A 24,510-nucleotide genomic window follows, 5' to 3' on the forward strand; every position below is an offset into this window, starting at 1 on the left:
CCCGTGAGAGCTAAGAGGGGACTTCGCTGTGTCTCATGGAATGTTTCCGGGATAAACTCCCCAGTTAAACGAGCAAAGATCCTTCAGTGTCTGGCCCGCCATCAGGCAGACATTGCTGGTTTACAGGAGACTAAACTCTCTTCGCTTGAGCATGCTAAACTCAAGCGTTCGTGGGTTGGTCAGTGTTATCATGCCTCCTCATCCAAAGCTAAGGCAGGGGTGGCTCTTCTTATTCATACGTCTGTACCTTTTACTATGACCAAGGTCATTTCTGACCCAGAGGGACGCTATGTGTTGGTTCAGGGTATGCTCCATCAACAGCAGGTACTCCTAGCCTCTGTCTATGCTCCTAATGTGGCACAGTGTTCCTATTTCAATAGGCTTTTGGGTACTCTTCTCCCTTTACAATCTCAGTTCTCTGCTCCTCTGGTTCTTTTGGGGGACTTTAATTCTGTACTTGACTCCAGTCTGGATTGTTCTGGGGGGTCTACACGCACTTCCCCTAGATCTGATAATGGACTGCAGTCTTTTATACAGACCCTGGATCTGGTGGATGTGTGGCATACTCTGCATCCTGGGGACCATGATTACACTCATATTTCTAAGGTACATCACACATCTGCTAGGATTGACTATACTCTCCTTTCCCGTTCTTCTTTTCACTGTGTCTCTGGGGCGTCTATTGGGGCCTTGGCTATTTCGGACCATGCTCCGATATGGCTTGACCTGCTGCTGGGGGGGGGGGGGATATAGATGGAGATTTCCTGCAACTTTTTATCATAACCCCGATTTTTCCTCCTTTCTCATCAAGTCCTGGAGAGATTTTGTTTCATTCAATGGGGAGCATGTGGAGGATGGGGACCTTTTTTGGAGTACGGCTAAGGCAGTGTTGCGGGGGGCCATTATAGAATATAGCTCCCGTAAGCGTAAGATTTTAGCTTCTAAGATTTTGGATTTGGAACGGAGTGTTAAAATCAGCCATCAGTTGTTTATTTGTTCTCCCACCACACAACATCGGCATGACTTTTATACTGCCCAGACGATTTTAAATACCTTATTGCATGAGCGGGCACGTAATTCTTTATTTCATTCCAAATATAAATTTCATAGGTTTGGTAATAGGCCTGGCCGAATGCTTGCCAATTTGACTAAGGGTTGGAGAGGTCCTACTTTGATCTCTTCCCTGCGCTCTGCTCCGGGACAGCTTGTGACTCAGCAATCGCAGCTGGAGGCCCTTTTTGTTCAATATTATCGAAAACTATACATGGCAGAGGTCGTGGCTAAGGCTCAGTTGATTGAGGACTTTCTTGATTCTCTGGCATTACCCATCTTGCCGGCTGCCGCTAGTGAGGTTTTGAACCTCCCTATTTCTCGGGAAGAGGTTCTAGGAGTTGTGAAGCGGCTTCCCCTGGGTAAATCTCCGGGACCCGATGGGTTCAGTGGTGAATTTTTCAGGCTTCTTAGTGGCTGCATTGTGGACCCGCTTTGTCGCTATTTTAATCAGGCCATTGAACATGGCTCCTTTCCCGAGCTGGCTAATCAGGCTCTTATTACAGTTCTGCCTAAGCCGGGAAAGGACCATAGCCTGGTCGAGTCCTACCGCCCTATTTCCCTTATTAATGTGGACTTAAAAATACTGGCCAAATTGTTAGCGGACCGCCTGGCTCCTTATTTACCCACCTTGATACAGGAGGATCAGGTCGGTTTTGTGTCGGGCAGGCAGGCGGGACATAATGTACACAAACTTTTGTTGGCTATGGCACATTGTGACTACCATCGAATTCCTTCTCTGGTCATTAGTTTTGACTCGGAGAAGGCATTTGATCGGGTCGAATGGGCCTTTCTTTTTCCGTTATTGGCTAGATATGGGATCTCGGGGTTCTTCATGCAGGCCTAACGAACCTTGTATTCCAACCCGGCGGCAGCGGTGCTAGTTAATGGTTGTCCCTCCTCAGTATTTTGACTGGAGAGGGGGACTAGGCAGGGTTGCCCATTGTCCCCACTTTTATACATCTTGTTTTTGGAGCCTTTATTGATCCAGCTTCGGCATCATCCGGATCTCTCAGGGGTGGCGGTGGGCGGCTCGTCGATCCGCTGCATGGCTTTTGCTGACGACATTATGGTTATCCTTACGGATCCGAAGAAGGCTCTAGGTCCTTTATTGGATCTCTTTCATAGTTTGGGGGAGCTCTCTGGATTGAAGCTTAATGTCTCTAAATCGGAGGCTATGGCTTTACATCTTGATATCGATGGGGTGTGGCCTCTTTTTCCACTGAGAGCGACACCTCTCCAGGTTAAATATTTAGGGGTCTATGTACCTTCAGCTCTGAATCAGTTGTATGAGGCTAATGTGGGGCCCTTACTTAAAAAAACAGTTGAGCTCCTACGTCTTTGGGGTGCACTCCCTCTCTCTTTGTCCGAGCGTATCTATTTGTATATGTTGCTGGTGCCTCGATGGTTGTATCTTCTACAGACCCTTATGGCTGAAGCGTAGGGATTTGGATGTTTTGTATAAAGCGTTGCGGACCTTTTTGTGGGGTGCCAGAAGGCCTCGCCTACCACTTCATGTGTTAATGTTACCTCTCTCTATGGGTGGATTTGGTCTGCTTGATCTTCAGCTTTATAATTTGGCCTGTGGGCTGAGGGTTCTCCGTGATTGGTGTCTTGAAAGTTCGGTTGCCCTAAATTATCCACTAGAAAAGGATTTGTTGGGACCGGTGGCGGGGTTGTATGTCCTTCATGCTCCTTCTATCCGTTTGCCCCTGCCTATACGGACTCATGTTGTTTGGGCCTATATGCGCTGGGGATGGAAACTCTTGTGTAGGAAGTTTTCTTTGAACTTTAGTGAGACACCGTTTCTTCCCTTGGTAGGAAATCTGGACTTTACTCCGGGTTCGGAGACTTGCACTTTTAGTATTTGGTATGCCTGGGGTATTAAAAGAGTGGGGGACCTTCTACATGAGCAGGGGCGCCTGCTTACCCCCTCGGAACTTCAGTCCTTATACGACCTTGACACTGTTGATATGTTCGGGTACTTTCAGGTGCATCATTATATCTCCGGCCTAGACACATTGGGGGTGACAGCTCACAGTGCTGATCGCTTGGGTCAGTGTCTGGCTTTATGGGAACCGGTGGCCCCTAAGCTGAGCTATTATATCTCGATCTTACTGACCTTGTGTCCTGATACTCAGACTGGTCACTTGGCACGCGCCTGGAGCCAGGACTTGCAGAGTGACATCTCGCCGGATGTGCTTTCCCATGGTTTTGGCAGCATTGCGGCTGTTTCTTGGAGTATGATTCATCTGGAGCAGGAATATAAGTTGTTGCATAGAGCTTTCATTTCACCTGTCCGAGCCTTTCGAGCGGGTTTCGCTGACAGGGATACTTGCCCTAAGTGTGCCTCTCCTGGAGCCACGTTGGGGCATATGTTTTGGACCTGCTCTTGTATACAGCGGTTTTGGTCTCGGGTTTGGTCTTATCTTCGTTCGTTCCTGCTGAATTTGCCAGCTTGTTCTCCTTTGATTGCTCTTTTTTATGTACTGGATGGGATGGGATCTCTGCCCGGAGGGCACCGTTTGTTTGTCCAGAAAGCTTTCTTACTGGCCAAACGGGCGATTTTAGTGTGCTGGCGGGAGCAGGCTATCCCAATGGTGGTACAATGGCAACGTTCACTCTTTGAATTGGCCTTGCTGGAGCGCCGGGCTGTGTCCGGTAGGGTTCCCCGTAGTTGGGATTGTTTCCAGGAGATTTGGAGCTTATTGGATGGCTTTGCCGCACCGTTCTAGGAGTTTACTGCTTAACTCATAGGATATGGGGGACTGCACCTCTTTCTTTCTATTCTATTCTGCTCTCTGGCACTTGTTGCTTGTTTCCTCACTCACTCATACATACCTGTGTTTTTTCTGACATCTTTCTTCTTGTTGTGCCATCCACATGGGAGGGGGGGGCTGGGTGGGTAGGTTGGGTATCTTTGGGGTGATATTTGTAAAATCTTTTCTGAGCACTTGATTCTTTATGGCATTGTGTGACTGTTGTATTCTTAGTTGATGCCTTGTACTTAGGGTTTGCCGTGGTGTGTTATTGCTCTTTTGGCACGGCTGCCTTTTGTTGTGTTCTGTGTTTTTTCTTGATTTGCTCAATAAAATATATTTTTTTTTAAAAACCCAAAAAAAACAACAGCGGTCAGAGATGCCAAACTTCGGATGGAAGAAAATTTAGCTAAGAATATAAAAAAGGGGGATAAATCTTTTTTCAGGTATATTAGTGACAGAAAAAGTAACACAGACGGGATAATGCACCTAAGGAAACCCGACGGTAGCTATGTGGAATTGGACTCTGATAAAGTTGAATTACTCAATGAATACTTCTGCTCAGTCTTTACCCGTGAGGCGCTGGGATCCGGTCCATAGCTGCAGACAAGGGAGAGCTCAGAAGAACCGTTCCAGAATTTTGAATTTACCACCAGCAGCATCTACCAAGAACTTTCCCCAGCAGAGTAAACCCAAGAAGGAAACCGAGAACCAAAACAAAAGTAGGAAAAAAGAACAGAGACAAAAATACCCCAAAATAATAAAAAGAAACGTGGAGCAAATCATAACACACTTTCTCAGTTCGCTTGCACAAGGAAAAAAATGAAGAGGGAGCTATGCTCCTCTGCTGAATGGGAGAAGTTGAAAGATGTGAGCAACATCCTTTTGCAAAGTTCGCAACTAGAGAACAACAGCTTTAGTACATAATCTTATGTCTTTGCAATAGAATCTGGAATATATTTACTACTCAGATTTTGTCAAGGTCTGGAGAAGCAATATTGCCAGCAAAACTTTGTTATTTTTTAAACTTGAAGGTATAAACTATACTACAGTGTTCTCCCCAGAAATTTTTTCCAGCCGAGTGGCATGAAAAAGTAGCCGGGTGGGGCGGGACAGGGAAATTTGGTGGTGGGGAAAATTAAGGGCTCCTTTTACTAAGCTGCAATAGCGTTTTTAGCGAGTGCAGAATTGCCACGCTACATGGCTAGAACTAACCGTCTAGCATGTGCGGCAATTCTACGCGAGCTAAGCACGCGGTAAAACCGCTATCGCAGCTTAGTAAAAGGAGCCCTAAATGTGTACTATTTGTATTAGTTAATTATTATTAGTTATTTTCCAATGCTCAATATGACTGCCTTTCTTAAGGTTTGACACTTGTTCCATAATATATATATTAAATTTAAGAAGTATCCAATTCTAGAATAATTAGATATTTGCCCTCTTTCAAATGGTATAGAGCAGCGTCTCTCAAACTTTTTTAACTCCAGCACACTAAACGGAGCAAATGTTTTTTGTGGCACACTAAATGCAGCAAATGTTTTTTCATGGCTGGAAAAAATTTCTGGGGAGAACACTGATGCCCTAATTTTCAAGGTCCAATCACATCAATGAATGATGCATATCTGGGCAGTTGTATAATAAAAAGAATGGATAAGATAACATGAGAAGTGAATTTGTCATGAATCAGAGGGATACATACCCTGTAGGTCCTAAAAGCAGGCTTGTGGATTAGATATAAACTATGAAGGCAGTGGCATAACTAGCATATGTGACACCCGAGGCCCATCATTTTATGACACCCCCCCCATCTGTATGAAAAACATGATTTTTAGTAACAATCCACACACCACACAAGAGTGTGCCTAGGAAAAGGCAGCATCTTACATATTGCAGTGAGCAGTACATCAATACACCCATTGTAAAACTAAACAAGCCAGACTAGTACAGATCAATCCTACACAGTCAATCCTAACTGAAAACCATGTCTTTCGAACACACCTTCACCTGGTATGGAATATGTAATCACAAACTAACCCCTCTCCCTTTTACAAAACTGTAATGTGGTTTTTAGCTATGGTGGTAACAGTTCAGACTCTCATAGAATTCTGAGCAATTACCACCATGGCCAGTGCTAAAAAAAAACGCTCTACAGTTTTGTAAAAGGGGGGATAAAATAGAAAAACGTAGAGAAAGGTTAAATTGAACTACCAAGAAGCTGGACTCTGTATACAATGCAACACCACAGAAACAGCGATGCATCTCCCCTAAAGCAAAAAAATAAATAAATATAATTTTTTTCTACATTGTCTTCTCTGATTTCTGCTTTCCTCATAGTCTTGACACTCTCTTCCTTTCATCCACTGTCTACCCTCTCTCTGCCCCTTCTATATGGCATCTTCTCTCCTTGTATTCCCCTTCCATCTCTCCCTACACCCCTATTATTCTGGCATCCATTTTCTTCCCTTCCCTCCTTCAATGGTCTGGCATCTCTCTCCTCTTCTTCCCTTCCCTCTCCCACATCCCCATGGTCTGGCATTTCACTCTCTCCTCTCCCTTCCCCCCACTTCCATCAGCATCTGCCCCCTTTCTTTCCCTCCAACCCAATTCCATCCAGTATCCTTCCCCCTTATGTCTCTCTCTCCTTTCTCTGCATACCAATTCCATCAGCATCTGCCCCCTTTCTCTCCCTCCACCACCCTTCCTTACCACCCTGACCTCCTTTTTCTCCCTCCACCACCCTTCTATACTCCTCTCTCTCTCCAAACCAGTAAGGTCCCATGATGACTGCTTCTGTTGCCTCTGCCTCTGGAAGATGTAAGTGACGTTGGAGGGGGTGGGCCGGCAGACACAGGGAATTTCAGCAAGGTTCCGCAATTCCGGAGGCAGAGGCGGCAAATGCAGTCATCGTGGGACCTTCCTGCACTTCAGTACGGCTGCTGACTCTGCTTTAGAATAAGTACGGCAGCCGTGCTGAGGTGCAGGTGCCATTTAGAGCAGCTTGGAAGGTTCTGGATCCAGATGGTTGTGTACCCCCCTAGGGCTGGCACCCGGGGCGGTCTGCCACTGTATGAGGGGACAAAAAATAATAGAAAGAATGGATAACTTGACCAATTTAGACATGTCATACAATTGTAACCACAAAAATACGTCATAAAATGTAATTCTAAACTCAAAAGACTCCAGACGAAAAGCATACTATAGAAAGGAAACCAGAAAAGACCAAACCCATAGTACTAAGATCCAAATGCTAAAATCGGACATGTCCATTACGAAGAGACGTGTGAATCACCGCTAATTATAACGAGTGAGTCTTTAAAATATGAGACGGTAACGGATAGCCAGACCTGGTGAAAGGAAGTGACAAATACTGGAGCCAAAACCAGAGCACCGTGATGAAACTTGAATATGGATACCTTGCATTTCTTGGCGTTGAAGCCCAGCTGTCAGGTAGATGACCAAAGTTCCAACAAAAACAGGTCCTGCGTCATACTATCGTGTAAATCGGAGCCGCTCACTATGTTAAATAGTTTGGCGGCGTCGGTGAATACTGTTATTTTACCTTGAAGCCCCTGAGTCAGGTCCCCTATGAATAAGTTGAAAAGGAGCGGTACTCTACTTGTCACTTCTGACGTTTTAGAGAGGGTACCTTTAACCACCACCCTCTGAAGTCTACCATTGGCTATTTTTTGGGCTTGCGAGCTACTTTTAAAATGACCAAGTCAAAATGATCTACTAACAATAAAAATTTTTTTTAAAAACCACAAAGCACATTGTACGCAGAGAAAATGTTAATAATCATTCCTATTCCGGGGTTTTCTCAAAGAGGTCAAAGCAGATGACTCTATGCACTGTCACCTCACTAACAACCATACAAAAATAGAAAAATATACCCCCTCCCTTTTTACTAAACCACGATAGCAGTTTGCTGCGCTGAATGCCCAGCGCTGCTCTTGACGCTCATAGGCTCCCTGCGCTAAAAACGCTATTGCGGTTTAGTAAAAGGGGACCATAGTGTAAAATATAGACAGCAGATATAAATTCAGACACATTTTGATCAGTAAATTTAAAATAAACTCATTTTTCCTACCTTATTGTCTGGTGATTTCATGAGTCTCTGGTTGCACTTTCTTCTTCTGACTGTGCATCCAATCTTTCTTCCCTTCTTTCAGCCTGTATGCTTCCTCTCCTCCTGACCTCATTCCCCTCCCCCCAACATTTTCTTCCTCTCTTCCTGCCCTTTCTCTCTTCATGCCCCCTTTCTTTTTTTCTGTTTCTCTTCCTGCCCTCTTATTTTCTTTCTCCTTGCCCTCCCCCAAGCCACTGCCAATGTCACTGCCATCGGGGAACAGGCCCCAAAGCCGCTGGCCGCCGCCCCCACCAACCTCTCCCTACTTCGGGCCGACCAGCATTCCTCTCCCCGATGTCAATTCTGCCGTCGGAGAAGAAGGCTGATCGGCCCAAGATCACAATCGATTGGGGGAAATGCTGCCGGGTCCTGCCTTCGCGGAAACTGAAAGTAGGCAGGACCCGGCAGCAAGAAGAGCAAATGGAAAACTTCACTGACCTGTCTCCCGCCTTAGCCCATGGTGAATTTATGCTTCGGGGATCTAACATGTGCGTGCCGGCTTCCCTTCTCTTCCCTCCCCCCCCCCCCCCGGACATAACTTCCGGTTTCGGAGGGAAGAGAAGGGAAGCCGGCACACACACGTTAAAGCCCCGGAGCATAAGTTCGCCACGGGCTAAGGTGAAATCTTCAAGCCGGCTTTTTTTTTTATGTTGAGCAGCAGCGGAGGCAACAGAATTTAGCTGGGCGGTCATGTAAATTACCCGGGCGGACCGCCCAGCTGAAAGGCCCTAGGGAGAACACTGATACTATTTTATCAAACTGTTTTTTAAAGAAAAAAAAAAAATTACCACTGGGTTTTCTTGGTCTTGCATACATTGAACCAGCATTCGTTTAATGACATCTAGGTAATGTTGCTGTTGATTCCCAAATATGCCAGGGAAGTTCCTAAAATGAATATAAGTCAAATAATTTAAACAAATCTTTAACAGCCTCATTTGATAAGACAAAACTGCAACATACAGATCCAACATCACTACGCTCAGAACTGGACAATCTTGGCAGATTAACTTAACTGATACAAATGCAAACCATATTAATGCACACCACTACAGATCCCTACAGTAAGGCTGATATATAAAATTAGCATATATTCATATGTCCAGGACAGCAGAAATGGTGCCAAATCAATTTGCAGTATCAATTTGCAATTTTTTAATAAATCAAATTTGCTGCATCCAGGATTTAAGAATTAGTGCTATAAGCTTCATAGCAGGCTGCAAGATCTCTCAAACGCTTTAAAATGTTCTACTTCATTTGGATATCATTTAATTAGTGCCCAGGCTCATGATTTTGAAGCAGCAGTCTGTTACAGTCTTGTTTAACAGAGTCATACAAGGAACTAAGCACGTTGAGAGGGAAGTTCTACTGAGTCAAAATGTTACTCAAATTGCTTTTCTTCATTAAAATTTGACTTGTACATGTCAACAAGAACAGCTTTAACGGACTATTGCAGGGTTGTTCAACAGTATTACATTTAGATTGTACTATAAAATGAAGGAATCTATTTAACGAGGGTTTTTACATTCCACTTTATCCATTGGTTTAAGGCAGATTACAGTAGTACACTTCAAAAATACAGTAATTCAATAAATTATAAAATTCAAACATACAAATTAGGAAAATTTCAAAATACAATATAATGGATACTTTTGAAAGAACCATGTCTTCAATTTCTGTCTGCATTCTTTATATGAATTTGAAATAAAGCACAATTAAATACCATAACAGGTGTTATCTGGGGACAGCAGGCAGATATTTTCACATGTGGGCGATGTCATCCACGGAGCCCGGTTCGGACACAGGTTCAATGAAGCTTTGCGACTGCCTGCATCACGCACGTGCGAGTGCCTTTCCGCCCAACATTAGCTTATTTACAGAGCTAAGGTACCACGAGCTAAGAAGCCAAACAGGGTAGGAGGGAGGGATGTGAGAATATCTGCCTGCTGTCCCTGGATAATACCTGTTATAGTAAGTAACTATGCTTTATCCTTGGACAAGCAGGCAGCTTATTCTCATATGTGGACTGGAACAAACCTTGCGCTACAACCAGCAGCAGTAAGAGGCTACTTGCCTCCATGCATGGAGCACACCTCAAGCAGATGGTTATTAGAACCCACCAGGGACCAGGCAATCTTAGACCTGCTGCTTACCAACAGTGACAGCGTCACAGAGGTATCGGTGGGAGACACCTTGGCATCCAGTGACCACAACATGGTTTGGTTCCACCTCAAGAAAGGAACGAATAGGCCAAACACATCGACTAAGGTCCTAAATTTTAAGGAAACTAACTTTCAGGACATGGGGGACTATGTTTACAAAGTGCTACAAAACCAAAGCACAACAGACAAGGTAGAGGAACCATGGTCGACTCTAAAATCTCCCCTTCAAGGAGCAACCAACATATACATCAAAACCGAGAGCAAACAACGCAGAAAAAATAGACCACAGTGGTTCTCCACGGAGATCTCAGAATTAGTAAGGCAAAAGAAAAAAGCTTTTGTAAACTAATCTAATCTAATCCTTAGGTTTGTATACCGCATCATCTCCACATTCGTACAAACAATCACAACGACCGGAAGCTAAAGAAACCTATCTGGCTAAAGCCAGAAAAGTTAAAACGACAGTCAGAGAGGCCAAATAACAGATGGAAGAAAACATAGCTAGGCAAGTAAAGGAAGGGAAGAAATCCTTTTTTAAATATGTTAGCGATAAGAAAAAGAACACAAGCGGTATTGGGCGCCTAAAGAAATCTGACGGCGACTTTACAGACTCGGATGCAGACAAGGCAGAAATACTCAACAACTACTTCTGTTCAGTCTTCACCTGTGAAGCACCAGGATCTGGTCCTCAGCTACTGACAAAGGGGAATTTGGAGGACCCATTCCGGGACATGGAGTTTACTGAGGGCGAAGTTTACCAAGAATTATCGAAATTAAACAAAGCTATGGGCCCAGACAATCTACACCCTAGAGTACTTCGAGAACTGAGGGTTGTCCTGGCAGAGCCGTTAGCTATGCTCTTTATTCTTTCCCATGACTGGAAAACTGCCAATGTTATCCCACTCCACAAAAAGGGATGCAGGTCAGAAGCTGAAAATTATAGACAGGTGAGTCTCACATCAATAGTGAGTAAACTGATGGAGAAGTTGATCAAGAACAGATTGGACACATTTCTAGATGATGAAAGATTAAGGGATCCCCACCAGCATGGCTTTACAAAGGGAAGGTCATGTCAATCCAACCTGATAAGCTTCTTTGACTGGGTAACGAAAAAACTGGATGAGGGTGAGTCCCTGGATATCGTGTATTTAGACTTTAGCAAGGCTTTTGATAGTGTTCCACACCGTAGGTTATTGAACAAGATGTACTCGTTAGGACTAGGAAAAACACCGACAGCATGGGTACAAGACTGGCTTAGCGGCAGACTTCAAAGAGTAATGGTGAACGGTATCCCCTCAAAAACGTCAAAGGTGACCAGCGGAGTGCCACAGGGATCGGTCTTGGGCCCGATGCTATTTAATATCTTTATTAGGGATCTAACTCAGGGACTTCGAGCTAAAATTACATTATTTGCTGATGATGCAAAACTATGCAATATTGTGGGCAGAGCAACCGGGCCCAGCACTATGGAGAAAGACCTGCTTTTGTTGGAACAATGGTCCAGTACTTGGCAATTGAACTTTAATGCCAAAAAATGTAAAGTAATGCACCTTGGGAGCGGAAACCCATGCAGAACATACACCTTGAACAGGGAAAACTTAGCAAGATCCACTGCAGAAAGGGACTTGGGAGTTCTCATCCGAGAAGATATGAAAGCTGCCAATCAGGTGGAGAAAGCTTCAGCAAAGGCTAGACAAATGCTGGGTTGCATCAGAAGGAGCTTTATCAGCCGAAAGCCTGAAGTCATACTACCGTTATATAGATCCATAGTGAGACCTCACCTGGAGTACTGTGTCCAGTTTTGGAGGCCGCATTATCAAAAAGATGTGAAGAGAATGGAGTCGATCCAGAGAATGGCCACTAAGATGATCTCAGGACTTAAAAATATTACATATGAAGAACGTCTGACCAGACTTCGCCTATATTCTCTCAAGGAGCGCAGAGAAAGAGGGGACATGATAGAAACATTCAAATACATCACGGGTCGCATTGAAGTGGAGGAAGAATTATTTTTTCTAACGGGTCCCACGGCAACAAGAGGGCATCCGCTAAAACTTAAGGAGGGAAGATTTCATGGTGACACCAGGAAATACTTCTTCACCGAACGGGTGATTGATCGATGGAATAAACTTCCACGCCAGGTGGTCGAGGCTAGAAGCGTACTCGACTTCAAAACTCGATGGGACAAACAGGTGGGGGTGCTACAGAGTTATGCATAAAAGATGGGTACACCAGGGAGGGAGGGTTCTTGAGTGGGCAGACTTGTTGGGCCGCCAGCCCTCTTCTGCCGTCATATTCTATGTTTCTATGTGGGACTCCCAAGCTTAACTGAATTGGGATGGAGGGAGAGTCAGCCATTAAGAAGAAAATAAATTCTGTAATACTGCTTGGCTTAATCTAGCAGCTGGACTGGAATATGTTTCCAGACAATAGTGCAATGTGAAGATATGAATAGAGGATCACGTAGCTAGTTTGCAAATATCCTCAATGAAAGTGGAATGCAGAAAAGCTACTGATGCTGCCATCATTTGGACTATATGAGCTGTTACACATCCCTCAAAAGGCAACCCAGCCAGAGAATAGCAAAAAGAGATTCAGTCAGCAGACCCAAGTGGAAACAGTCTATTTGAAGACACGAACTCCCAATCAGGTAGGTTCAAAAAATATGAAAAGTTGAGAACTCCTGTGTGGCTTAGTTCATTCTAAGTAGTAAGCCAAGACTCACTTACAGTGAGACAATTGAGATAAACTCCTTAACAACCTTGGAAAAAACTTAAGATGAGTATTGAGAACAACTGTGTTATGGTGAAAGTGTAAGGAGGGCCTCCATCTAGTACTTATCATAAGAAGTCATAAGAACATAACCTTACTGCAGGGGTGCCCACACTCTTTTGACTCGCGAGCTACTTTTAAAATGACCAAGTCAAAATGATCTACCAACAATAAAATTTTAAAAAAACACAACGCACACTGTACGCATAGAATTGTTAATTATCATTCCTATTCCGGGTTTTTTTTCAAAGAGGTCAAAGCAGATGACTCTATGCACTGTCACCTCAGTAACAACCATACAAAAATAGACAAATACCCACCCCCCTCCCTTTTTACTAAACCACAATAGCAGTTTTTAGCGCAGGGAGCTGCGCTGAATGCCCAGCGCTGCTATCGATGCTCATAGGCTCCCTTCGCTAAAAACCACTATTGCGGTTTAGTAAAAGGGGACCATATTGTAAAATATAGACAGCAGATATAAATTCAGACACATTTTGATCACTAAATTTAAAATAAAATCATTTTTCCTACCTTGTCTGGTGATTTCATGAGTCTCTGGTTGCACTTTCTTCTTCTGACTGTGCATCCAATCTTTCTTTTAGCCTGTATGCTTCCTCTCCTCCACACCTCATTCCCTCCTCCAACTTTTTCTTCCTCTCTCCCTGACCTTTCTTTCTTTCTCTCTTCATGCCCTCTTTCTTTTTTTCTGTTTCTCTTCTTTCCTTATGTCTCCCTGCCTGCCCCCTTTCTTTCTTTCTCCCTGCGCTTCCCCAGCCACTGCCACTGCAGCTGCCATCGGGGAACAGGATCCAAATGCCACCAATGGATAACAGGCCCCAAAGCCGCCGCCGCACCATGCTCTCTCTGCTTCGGGCCGATCAATCTTCCTCTCCCCGACGTCAATTCTGCCGTCGGAGAGGAAGTTCCGCCCAGCCAGGCAGCGATTGGCTGGCCCGAACTTCCTCTCCGACGGCAGAATTGACGTCGGGCAGAGGAAGATTGATCGGCCCGATAGATCGCCAAGGCAAAGACAGTCCTGGATGATCGACTCACTTTGCCTTGGCGAGCTACCTGTCGATCGCGATCGACCTATTGGGCACCCTTGCCTTACTGGGTCAGACCAATGGTCCATCAAGCCCAGCAGCCCGTTCTCACAGTGGCCAAACCAGGTCACTAGAACCTAGCAAAACCCCAAGGAATAGCAACATTCCATGTTACCAATCCAGGGCAAGCAGTGGCTTCCCCATGTCTTTCTCAATAACAGACTATGGACTTTTCCTCCAGGAAATTGTCCAAATCTTTCTTAAAACCAGCTACACTATCCGTTCTTACCACAACCTCTGGCAATGTGTTCCAGAGATTAACTATTCTCCGAGTGAAAAAATATTTCCTCCTATTGGTTTTAAAAGTATTTTCCTGTAATTTCATAGTGTCACCTAGTCTTTGTAATTTCTGACAGAGTGAAAAATCGATCCACTTGTACCCATTCTGCTTCACTCAGGATTTTGTAGACTTCAATCATATCTCCTCTCAGCCATCTTTTCCAAGCTGACAAACCCCAACCTTTTTAGTCTTTCCTCATACAAGAGAAGTTCCATCCCCTTTATCATATTGGTCGCGCTTCTTGCAGATCATATTGAGGGATACGGGAAAACCGGGTCTCCAAAAAGGAGCACCTAAATGGGCCTCCGCGTGTGCGGATCGCCGGACTAGATGGACCTTGGTCTGATCCGGTGAAGGCGTTTCTTATATTCTTATGTTAAGAGAACTACATTTCTCCCTCGGTATTCGCGGTGGGATAGGGGCAGAGTCGGACCGCGAATATCTTCTCGTCTGGCTCTGACCTACCCCCGCCTCCCTCCCGGCATCCCAGCCTTACCTGGTGGTCTAGCAGGCTTTCAGCGCAGGAGTGATCTTTCTACGCTCTTGCCCCGTGCAGATGGCCAATAGGAAATGACTGCCTTGAGTTCCCGTAGTCTCTTGAGACTACGACGGGAGCTCACGGCAGCCATTTCCTATTGACGATCTGCATGGGGCAGGAGTGTAGGAAGATCTCTCCTGCCCCGAAAGCCTGCTAGACCACCAGGTAAGGCCGGGATGCTGGGAGGAAGGCTGGAGAGAGGCGGGAACGTGGTAAACTATGAAGGGAGAATTTCCCCCCCAAAAAATAAAAAATAAAAATTGCAAATATATGAAACTGCGAGTGTGGAAACTGCGAATGGGGAGGGGGAAGTGTACATTCATAATTAGAAACTAAAGAGGAGTAGTTCTAAGAGGTGCAAATGGAGGTTTCATTAGAATAGGGAGGCTGACATGTAGGTCTCAAATAACTTGAGTCGGTTTGAGCTGGGGTTTGGAGCTCAAATGCCTTTTCATGAACCTGGAGAGCAGTGGATGCGTAGAAAGAGGGTTAATATTAAAAAGAGCAAGGAAGGCGCAAATAGTGCCGAGGTGTCCTCTGACAGAAGCAGTTTTAGATCCAGAGGTGAAAAGCTATAGAAGATAGTCCAAGACCAAAGGTATCGAAGAAGCTGGTTCGCACATAAACAAGTGCTGACAAAAAATTGTAACATTTAATCACAGTGCTGAAACTGCATGCAGAGCTGAACGCAGCTTACAGGGAGATCCTTTGCCTCAGTGAACTGAAAATCTGGAATTCCCCTAAGGCCAGAGACCTCCGCCATCGTGAACACGTCACACAAACACCTGGTGGAGGAACGCAGTCTGGCTCCGATCCTGAATGACACCTTCACAAAACTGCTCAGACTGTGCTACACCTAACAAACGTACGAACCTGGGGTGTGCCAGCTCCCAAGTGAAAGGTCCCTATTTGATGTGCAGGCTGTCCAGGGGGGATTACTGCCGAGCTGGGAACTACCCCAGAAGCACATGTTCTCCTACAGTCTGCAATCTCCCACAGTCAAGGACGTCCACATAGGGAACCTCCACAGCATAAGGGCAAAACCATGACCGGAAATTACTGTAAAATCATGAAAAAAAACATGAGCAGAAAAGATAAGCTCATACAGCCTGGCCTGTAGGAAGTTAAGACTGGGAGCTGCAGGGGCGTGTTCAGTGGTAAGATGTGAGGGAGAGGGGTGAGTGCTTCAAATGTTTGAGGCTTCCAACAGTCCCTGGCAGGATAAGGTAAACAACCCACTGGTCCTAGAATAAAGTGGAATTGTACAAGAATTAACAAATACTGCAGAAATAAAATAAAAACCGGAAAATAAGAAAATACAATTTAATTTAGACTATCATAATCTGTTTTGCAATTAGTTTTCAGAGGTCAAAACCTCCCTTCTCAGGTCTGTACAGTTTTGGTCTCCAGATGTTAGTAAAAAATATATTAAAATTAGTCCAATTGAAAGGATTACCTTATTTCCATTTTCTATTTATAAATGTTTATCAATATAGCTAAAATACTACAGGCAGTCCCCGGTTTAAGAATGCCCGACTTACAAACTCGTACTTACGGGAGTCCTGATTTCCCTTGCTAAGTCAATGCGCCCCTTCTTCCTCCCTTCCTGTTCAAGTGCAACCCTATTCTCCCATTCCATGTCCTAACAATTCCACTTGTCCCCATCATTCTAACATGCCTCTCATCATCTTTTCCTCCTTTCTGCGTCCCAAATTCATGCCGATTCCCGTGGGTGTTTATCTCCTCTGGCCGGCTCCCTCCTCCCATTGCAGTTCTCTTTACAAAGCCACGGCTCACATGGCAACCTGACCCTTTGTGCCTCCCATGGGTGTTTACTTCCTCTGGCCACCTTTCTCCTGTCAGTGGCACTGCTCTTCGTGAAGCTGAAGCCGCTGGTTACTGCACAAGGCTCGTGGCTAACCTGACCTGGAAGCCTTCCCTCAGAAAATGAGGGGCGTGTTGAGACATGGAAGTGAGGAGGGGAGTCACATTTGGACAAGAGGGGAGGAAGAAGGGTTGTGTTGGCACAGGAAGGAAGAAGCAGGGTCACGTTGGGGCACAGAAGGAAGGTAGGGAGCAGAAACTTTGGACAAAGGATGGATGGAAGAAAGGAGGGAACATGAACTTCGGAGATAGGAGGGAGCAATGGAGGAAGTGAGGGAAAGAGATGCTGAGGTGGGGGAGGGAATAGAAAGGAAGAATTGCTGGGCATGGGTGTCTTGAGTGAGAGGGAAAGACAGTGCACATGGAGAAATGAAGAAAGGAGGTGAATTGTTGGACATAGTGAGAGAGAAAGAAATACTGCACATGATGGTGGGAAAGAGAGATGAGAGGGAGAAATGTTGGATGTGGAGAGGGAATGTTCAGTGAGACGGATGAAGAACTTCCTATCTTTTCTATTTAAACTACAGTACTTTGTTTTGAGGACCGTTTCTTTAATGTTTTTACAGACTGTGTACTGTACAGAATTCAAGTTACATACAAATTCAACTTAAGTACAGTTTAAAAAAACGGAACTCGTTCTTAACCCAGGGACTGCCTGTATTTTATTCTAAAGCAAAAAAAAAAAAATCCAACCATCTTTTTTCTACTTTTTGTCATCTCTGGTTTCTGTTTTCTTCATCTCCTCTCTTTCCATCCACTGTTTGCCCTCTTTCTCTGCCCCCCTCCCCCTTCCATATGGCATCTTCCCTCTTTCTATGTCCCTTCCATAAACTGTATCCTGTGCCCCTTCTCTGCTTTATACATGATTCATTTCAGCTTCATCCCCTCTCCATTTTTCTCTGTTTCTACTCCCCCCACCCCATGCTCTGGCATCTTTCTCCTCCTTTCTTTCCCTCCCTTCCTGATGGTCTGCCATCTATCTCTTTCCCTAATCCCAATGTCCTGGCATCTCTCTCCTCTCCTTCCATGTTCTGGCTTCTCTTCTCCTATCTTTCCCTCCCTCCCCCATGGAAATAGGTGGGACCCAGCAGAGAGGAAGCCTGACGCCTGCAGAGCAGTGAGTTGTGAAGGCTGCTGCTGATGAGAGAGAGAGGTACTCATGGAGAAGGGGTGAGAAATGCTGTACCAGAAATGCTGTACTAATTGGAGGGAGGGAAGGGTAAAGAAGAAAGCCATCCTTTCTCCTCTTTTCCCTTCCTTTTCCCTCCCCAATTGGATGGCTTTCTTCTTTACCCTTCCCTCCCTCCAATTGGGTACAGCATTTCTGGTACAGCATTTCTCACCCCTTCTCCATGAGTACCTCTCTCTCTCATCAGCAGCAGCCTTCACAACTCACTGCTCTGCAGGCGTCAGGCTTCCTCTCTGCTGGGTCCCACCTATTTCCTGCTTCTACAAACACAGGCCCCAGAAGAGATGAAGGTCCGACACCAAAAAAGTAGGGAGTTGTGAAGGTTTCTGCTGCTGCTGTAAAGGAAGTTCCCGCATCATGACACAATCTCGGAAGCACGCCCTTGTGGCCTGCACGCGGGGCAGGCCACCTTCCTTGATACGCCACCGCTTTCAGGTATTCCCATCAAATTACTAAAACCATGAGAGACCCCTTTCCATTGACAGGATCATCCTTTAAAGAATTAGCAACATAGGCGGGCAGTTGGTCTACTCTGGTAAATATTCAGAAACTGGAGTTACTTCAAAAGGTTGCGCGAGATGGCTGCTCTTCCCACACTTATACCTGTGGGTTTGCAAGGCACCACTACATTTCACTTCTTGTCCGTCAAAAGGTAGCTAGCAATTCATGGCTGGCATTTGAAGAGAGGCTAGGACCAAAAGACCACCGACTGTGCTAAGGGCTCCCTCTGAAATGTGCCCCAAGGATCTCCTCAGGTGAGCACAGGCCACGCTATACTATATAAGCTCACAGTTGTGGCCTAAACACCATTGACACCAGAAGGTGGCTGAAACCAAGATCTGCAGTGCAGAAAGACACCCCCCCTCCCACACTACACTGATGGAAGATCTGACCTGTATCCGTACACTCCTCCCCAAAAAATCTTGGACTTTACTATATCCATGACATCCTGTTTGTCTTCTTGTCTGTTCAGATTGTAAGCTCTTTCAAGCAGGGACCGTCTTCTTTGTGACTATGTATAGCACTCTGTACATTGGGTAGCACTATAGAAATAATTAATAGTAGTAGTAATAGTAAATGTTAAAAACTCTAGGTAAAAAATTCAACTGGCAGTCTGGACTGCACCGGGATGGATGGGGCCACAAAACTCAAACTCCTAGTCATCCCCTTCCCTGAGGCCTATATATTGAATTGCACCCTAAAAATTACCTCAGGCATGTGGATAAACTGGTAGGAAAGAATAGTTCTTTGGCTTAAAGCTCTAAAAGAAGCATTGCTGTTGGCCTGAACATTCAGCCTCTAATCCAAACTCCCAAGGGAGTAGCCAATGAAGGGAGTCATGTATACTCCCATCACTATTGTAGTCTGGAACAAATGCTGCAGAGTTCTTCTAATATCCTGAAGTGAGGAAGCAGTTTACCATCAACCGGGGGTGGGGGGGGGATTCCAAGTATCAGCCCTGCCCAGATCAAATAGTTTGGTTTTATTTTGGACCTTAAAACTTCAAGATGAAGTATCCTCTTTATTCAATTTATACCCAATTCTCCAACTGGAGGAGCTACTTGGTTTGCCTATCACCATCCAAGAGAGAAAGAAATATTGAGCAACTAAGCATTTATTGGGTGAAGCACATAGGACTTTTCTTGCCTCAAACTGATGTTTGTGTATAGAAGAGGGTCAACGTACAAAACTCTCAAACAAGCACAAAAAAAAAAATCACCAAGGGCCCTCCGGATTCTGGGAAAAACTTTATTCTTGAACCCAACACAGTCCTTTCTGCATAAAAACACCTGCCTCAGGGGTCTAGGACAATGAAGATATTCATACAATTGGAAAATAAAAACAAAACACGTGGTGGGGCATATAATAAAAAAAAATGTCTAAGTCCCCTTTTGGCCTAAGGCCCTAAACGTTGAAAGTAGAAGCAGGGAAAATGTCAATTATAAAAAAAATAAATAAATAAATCCAAAAAGAGGTGTGTTTTTTTTTTATAATGACCTGCCTCTACGTTCAGCTGTTTAAACTATGTCTACACTAACGACATATAATCAACCAAAAAAGCCTAAGTCCCAAACGCCCAACACAAGAGCTTTTAGGCGAAGGAGGAGCCAGTCCTTCGCCTAAAAGCTGGATTCTGTAACTGGTGTCTGTCAAAAACAACACCGGTTACAGAATCCACCCCCCCTCCTCTCCCCGAGAACGATTTGGGCAGGAAGGAGCCCAAGCCCTCCTGCCCCAGCGACCCCCCCCCTCCAACGATCCAGCCAGGAGGGAGCCCAAGCCCTCCTGGCCTGGTGACTGCCGACACTCCAACCCCAGCAATTATAATCGGGCCAGGAAGGAGCCCAAGCCTCCTGGCCCGATCATAATCGTTGAGGTGTCGGCAGTCGCTGGGCCAGGAGGGCTTGGGCTCCCTCCTGCCCGATCTTGTAGGGGGGGATGTGAGGCACCGCGGCAGGAGAGATTGGCTATCTCCCTTGCCGCGATGCGATCACCCCTGTACCCGAACTGCCACAAACCGTGGCAGGAGAGATTGGGCATCTCTCCTGCCGCGGGTCGCAGCAATTCGGGTAGAGGGGTGATCGCATCACGGCAGGGGAGATGAGCCATCTCTCCTGCTGCTATGGTTGCTGTGGGGGTGTGTGGGTAGGTTGCCGGGCCGCTGAGCTGATTCCGCCAACCGCCATCAGCTCAGCAGGCACTTTTTCGGCACTTATACCTGTTTTAACTTGGTCTAAGTCAAAACGTGTAAGTGTCAAAATCTTTGGTTATACCTGCTGTACGCCTAGGTCTAGGTCAGCCCACCTCCCGCCCTTCCCCTCCTCTAAAAAACGCCTCTTTTCGCTCTATGCGTTTAAAGGCAGGGGAAAGGCCTAAGCTGGTTTTAGATACGTCTAAAACCAGTTTTGGTTATGGGTAATTGGACAATCAGGCTTTCTGATCGTCCAAGTACCCATTTAGGCCACATTTTTGGACTTTTTTTTTTTTTTTTGATTATGAGCCCCATACATTCTAAACACAAACAAAAAAATATATAAATAAGAAAAACTTTGAAATAGAATACATATGAATATCATTTATACAAAAGTATATCAACTCCATTGTATTAATATATACACAAAATATACCAAAACAACAAATAAATGAATAAAATTGCTGGTTGACAAGCACAACCCACAGGTTCTGGACTGGTCTGATGAGAATGTTATGGAAAAGCCTACACAATGATAACAGAACATAGACAATATAAAAACATTTCATAAGGTGGCAATACATGTTCCAATGGAAGTCTACAAAGTATTTCTACCAAGTATCCAAGATTTTAGATGGAATACCACCTACAGATATGTATAGACTATTTTCTTAAGAGCAAATTTAACAGCAGATCTCTATGGTTTCTTGCCTTCCTATGAAGGCTAAAAATATTTGCCCAAATGTGATCAGCCTGAGTACTGCTGAATTTGGACTGACATGACATGATAAAACATACCAGAAGATGTGTAGAGCAGCTTCACGCAGCCCTACATTCTGTGAGCTGACCGAGTCAAACAGGAACTTTAAAGCTTCAGGCCACTGGTTGTTGCCATCATCATCTTGAAGAGTATAAAGATCAGACATCCAAATAAGATTAGTTGAATACATTTTAAAACAGCTCCAGCTTCCTGAGAATAAGGTTTAACCTAAAGCATACATATGCTTTATTTAGCTGGCCACCTTCCTCATTCTCTCAGTTTTATAGCTTCAAGGGGTTCCCCACTCTTTATAAAAACAGAGCTATGGTGCTGTTTTCCAGGTTCCTCAAGAGACAACCTCTGACACCCCACACATTTTAGGGAAAAAATCATGAATACTCACTCTATTTCTAAAGAAAACTCACATGCTAGCACTCCTATATCATAATACAATGGAACCTCGGTTTGCGAGTGTTTTGCAAGACGAGCAAAACACTTTGCAAACTTTTGTCTCGCAAACCGAGCATGTTCCCATACACGAGCACCTCCCCCCGCTCTAACCGGCATTGCACACCCCGAACCGGCATCGCAACCCCCCCCCCCCCCCCGCGAGAACTGCATCGCACCCCCGTGCTGAAAGCGGCATCTGCCCGCCCTCCCTCCCAAACATGCTCCTTACCCCATCTGCTACTTGTGCGAGTGAACGAACGCTCCCGCCTCTTGCCTGGGCTGGGCCTTGAGCATCTGCGCATGCTCAAGGCCTTCTAGATCTCGTTCTCTCTGAAAGAACAAGAGCCAGAAGGCCTTGAGTATGCGCAGATGCTCAAGGCCCAGCCCAGGCAAGAGGCAGGAGCTTTCTTTCACTCGCACAAGCAGCATATGGGGTAAGAAGGAGCATGTTTGGGAGGGCGGGCGAATGCAGCTTCCACCACGGGGGTGCAATGTGGTTCTCGCAGGGGGGGGGGGGTGATGCTAGTTAGAGCAGGGGGGGAGGGGGTGATGGAGCAGCGCCGGTAGCCTGGGGGGGGGAGGAGGAGGAGGTAGAACGAATCAAAGCGTGTTTCCATTCATTCCTATGGGGAAACTCGCTTTGATATACGAGTAACTTGGTTTACGAGCATGCTTCTGGAATGAATTATGCTTGTAAACCAAGGTTCCACTGTAGCTTCTTTTGAGTCATTTCCTTAAAAAACAAAATTGTTCCTTCATTATGCATTCCTCCTTTTTCCTCACTTTGTGTTGGGTTCTCCCTACACTATCAAAGTCTCCCTTTATCTCTCCTTTCTTCCTTCTTATAGTACTCTCTTCCTTTAAGATTCTTTCCTCCAGCAGACAGCTCTTCCAAGAAAAAGCAATGTTACTTACCGTAACAGTTGTTATCCAGGGACAGCAGGCAGCTATTCTCACTAATGGGTGACGTGATCCAACAGAGCCTCGATGCGGACGCTTCTTTGAAGAAAACTCGAAGTTTCGAGTCGCCCACACCGCGCATGCGCGAGTGCCTTCCCGCCTGAAGCACCGGGCGTGTCTCCTCAGTTCAGCTAGCTAGCAGAGAAGCCAACCCAGGGGAGGTGGGTGGGACATGAGAATAGCTGCATGCTGTCCCTGGATAACAACTGTTACGAAAAGTAACATTGCTTTATCCCAGGACAAGCAGGCAGGTATTCTCACTAATTGGTGACCTCCAAGCTAACCAGAATGGGATGGTGGGAGAGTTGGCAACTTAGGAGAACAAATTTTGTAGTACTGTTTGGCCAAACTGTCCATCCCGTCTGGAGAAGGTATCCACACAATAGTGTGAGGTGAAGGTATGAACCGAGGACCAAGTGGCAGCTTTACAAATCTCCTCAATTGGTGTTGATTTGAGGAAGGCTACAGAAGCTGCCATCGCTCTGACCTTGTGGGCTGTGATTTTTCTGTCAAGGGGCAATCCAGCCTGGGCATAGCAGAATGAGATGCAAGCCGCCATCCAGTTGGAGATGGTGTGCTTGGAAACGGGGCGTCCCAACTTGTTCGGATCGAAGGAGATGAAAAGTTGAGGAGCAGATCTGTGAGGTTTGGTGCGTTCTAGGTAGAAAGCTAAAGCACGCTTACAGTCCAGAGTATGAAGAGCAGATTCTCCAGAGTGAGAGTGTGGCTTCGGAAAGAACACTGGCAGGACGATGGATTGGTTGAGATGAAATTCTGAGACAACCTTAGGAAGGAATTTCGGGTGTGTGCGGAGAACCACCTTGTCATGATAGAATACTGTGAAAGGCGGGTCCACAACTAAGGCTTGTAGCTCACTGACTCTTGCAGAAGTGAGGCCAATGAGAAACACCACTTTCCAAGTGAGATAATTCAGGTGAGCCTTGTGAAGAGGTTCAAATGGAGGTTTCATAAGCTGAGAAAGAACCACATTGAGGTCCCAAACCACCAGAGGTGGTTTGAGGGGAGGATTAACATGGAAGATTCCTTTCATGAATCTGGAAACCACCGGATGAACAGAGAGAGGTTTCCCTTGAAGAGGCTGATGGAAAGCAGCAATTGCACTAAGATGGACTCTTATCGATGTAGACTTGAGACCAGAATGAGAAGGTGCAAAAGATAATCCAAGACTGAAGACAAGGAGGAGTGTTGTGGCTCATGATGATGAGAAAAACACCAAGCAGAAAATCTAGCCAACTTTTGGTGGTAGCATTGTCTAGTAGCGGGCTTCCTTGAAGCTTCCAGGACATCTCTCACAGGTTGAGAAAACTGGAGAGGGATTACGTTGAGAGGAACCAAGCTGTCAGGTGTAGAGACTGCAGGCTGGGGTGAAGCAGAGATCCTTGATGCTGTGTAAGCAGAGATGGAAAGACTGGTAGAAGGTATGGCTCCCTGCTGCTGAGTTGAAGTAGAAGGGAGTACCAAGGTTGTCTGGGCCACCGTGGGGCAATTAGGATCATGGTGGCATTGTCTGACTTCAGCTTGACTAGAGTCTTTTGAATGAGAAGAAATGGAGGAAACGCATATAGAAAGCGATTCGTCCAGTCCAGGAGGAATGCATCTGCCTCGAGGCACTGAGGGGTGTAGATCCTGGAGCAGAAGTGAGGCAGTTTGAAGTTGTGGGGGGCTGCAAAGAGGTCTATCTGAGGCATCCCCCACAGAGAGAAGATATGATGCAGGGGCGTGAAGTTGAGGGTCCACTCGTGAGGTTGCAGAAGACGGCTCAGGCTG

General features: G+C 45.5%; 1 protein-coding gene across 1 annotated transcript in view; it reads right to left on the minus strand.

Annotated features, from left to right (window-relative positions):
• Positions 1-24,510, minus strand: part of IPO5 (importin 5) — a 387,223-nt gene that overhangs the window by 342,169 nt on the left and 20,544 nt on the right. The window contains exons 4-5 of the mRNA XM_033948411.1: positions 21,351-21,453; positions 8,724-8,820 (exon numbers count right to left, since the gene is read on the minus strand). Of these exons, the coding sequence (XP_033804302.1) occupies positions 8,724-8,820; positions 21,351-21,453 (200 nt within the window). The remainder of the gene's footprint in view (positions 1-8,723; positions 8,821-21,350; positions 21,454-24,510) is intronic.

Source organism: Geotrypetes seraphini, chromosome 6, assembly GCF_902459505.1.
Source record: "Geotrypetes seraphini chromosome 6, aGeoSer1.1, whole genome shotgun sequence".
NCBI lineage: Eukaryota > Metazoa > Chordata > Amphibia > Gymnophiona > Dermophiidae > Geotrypetes > Geotrypetes seraphini.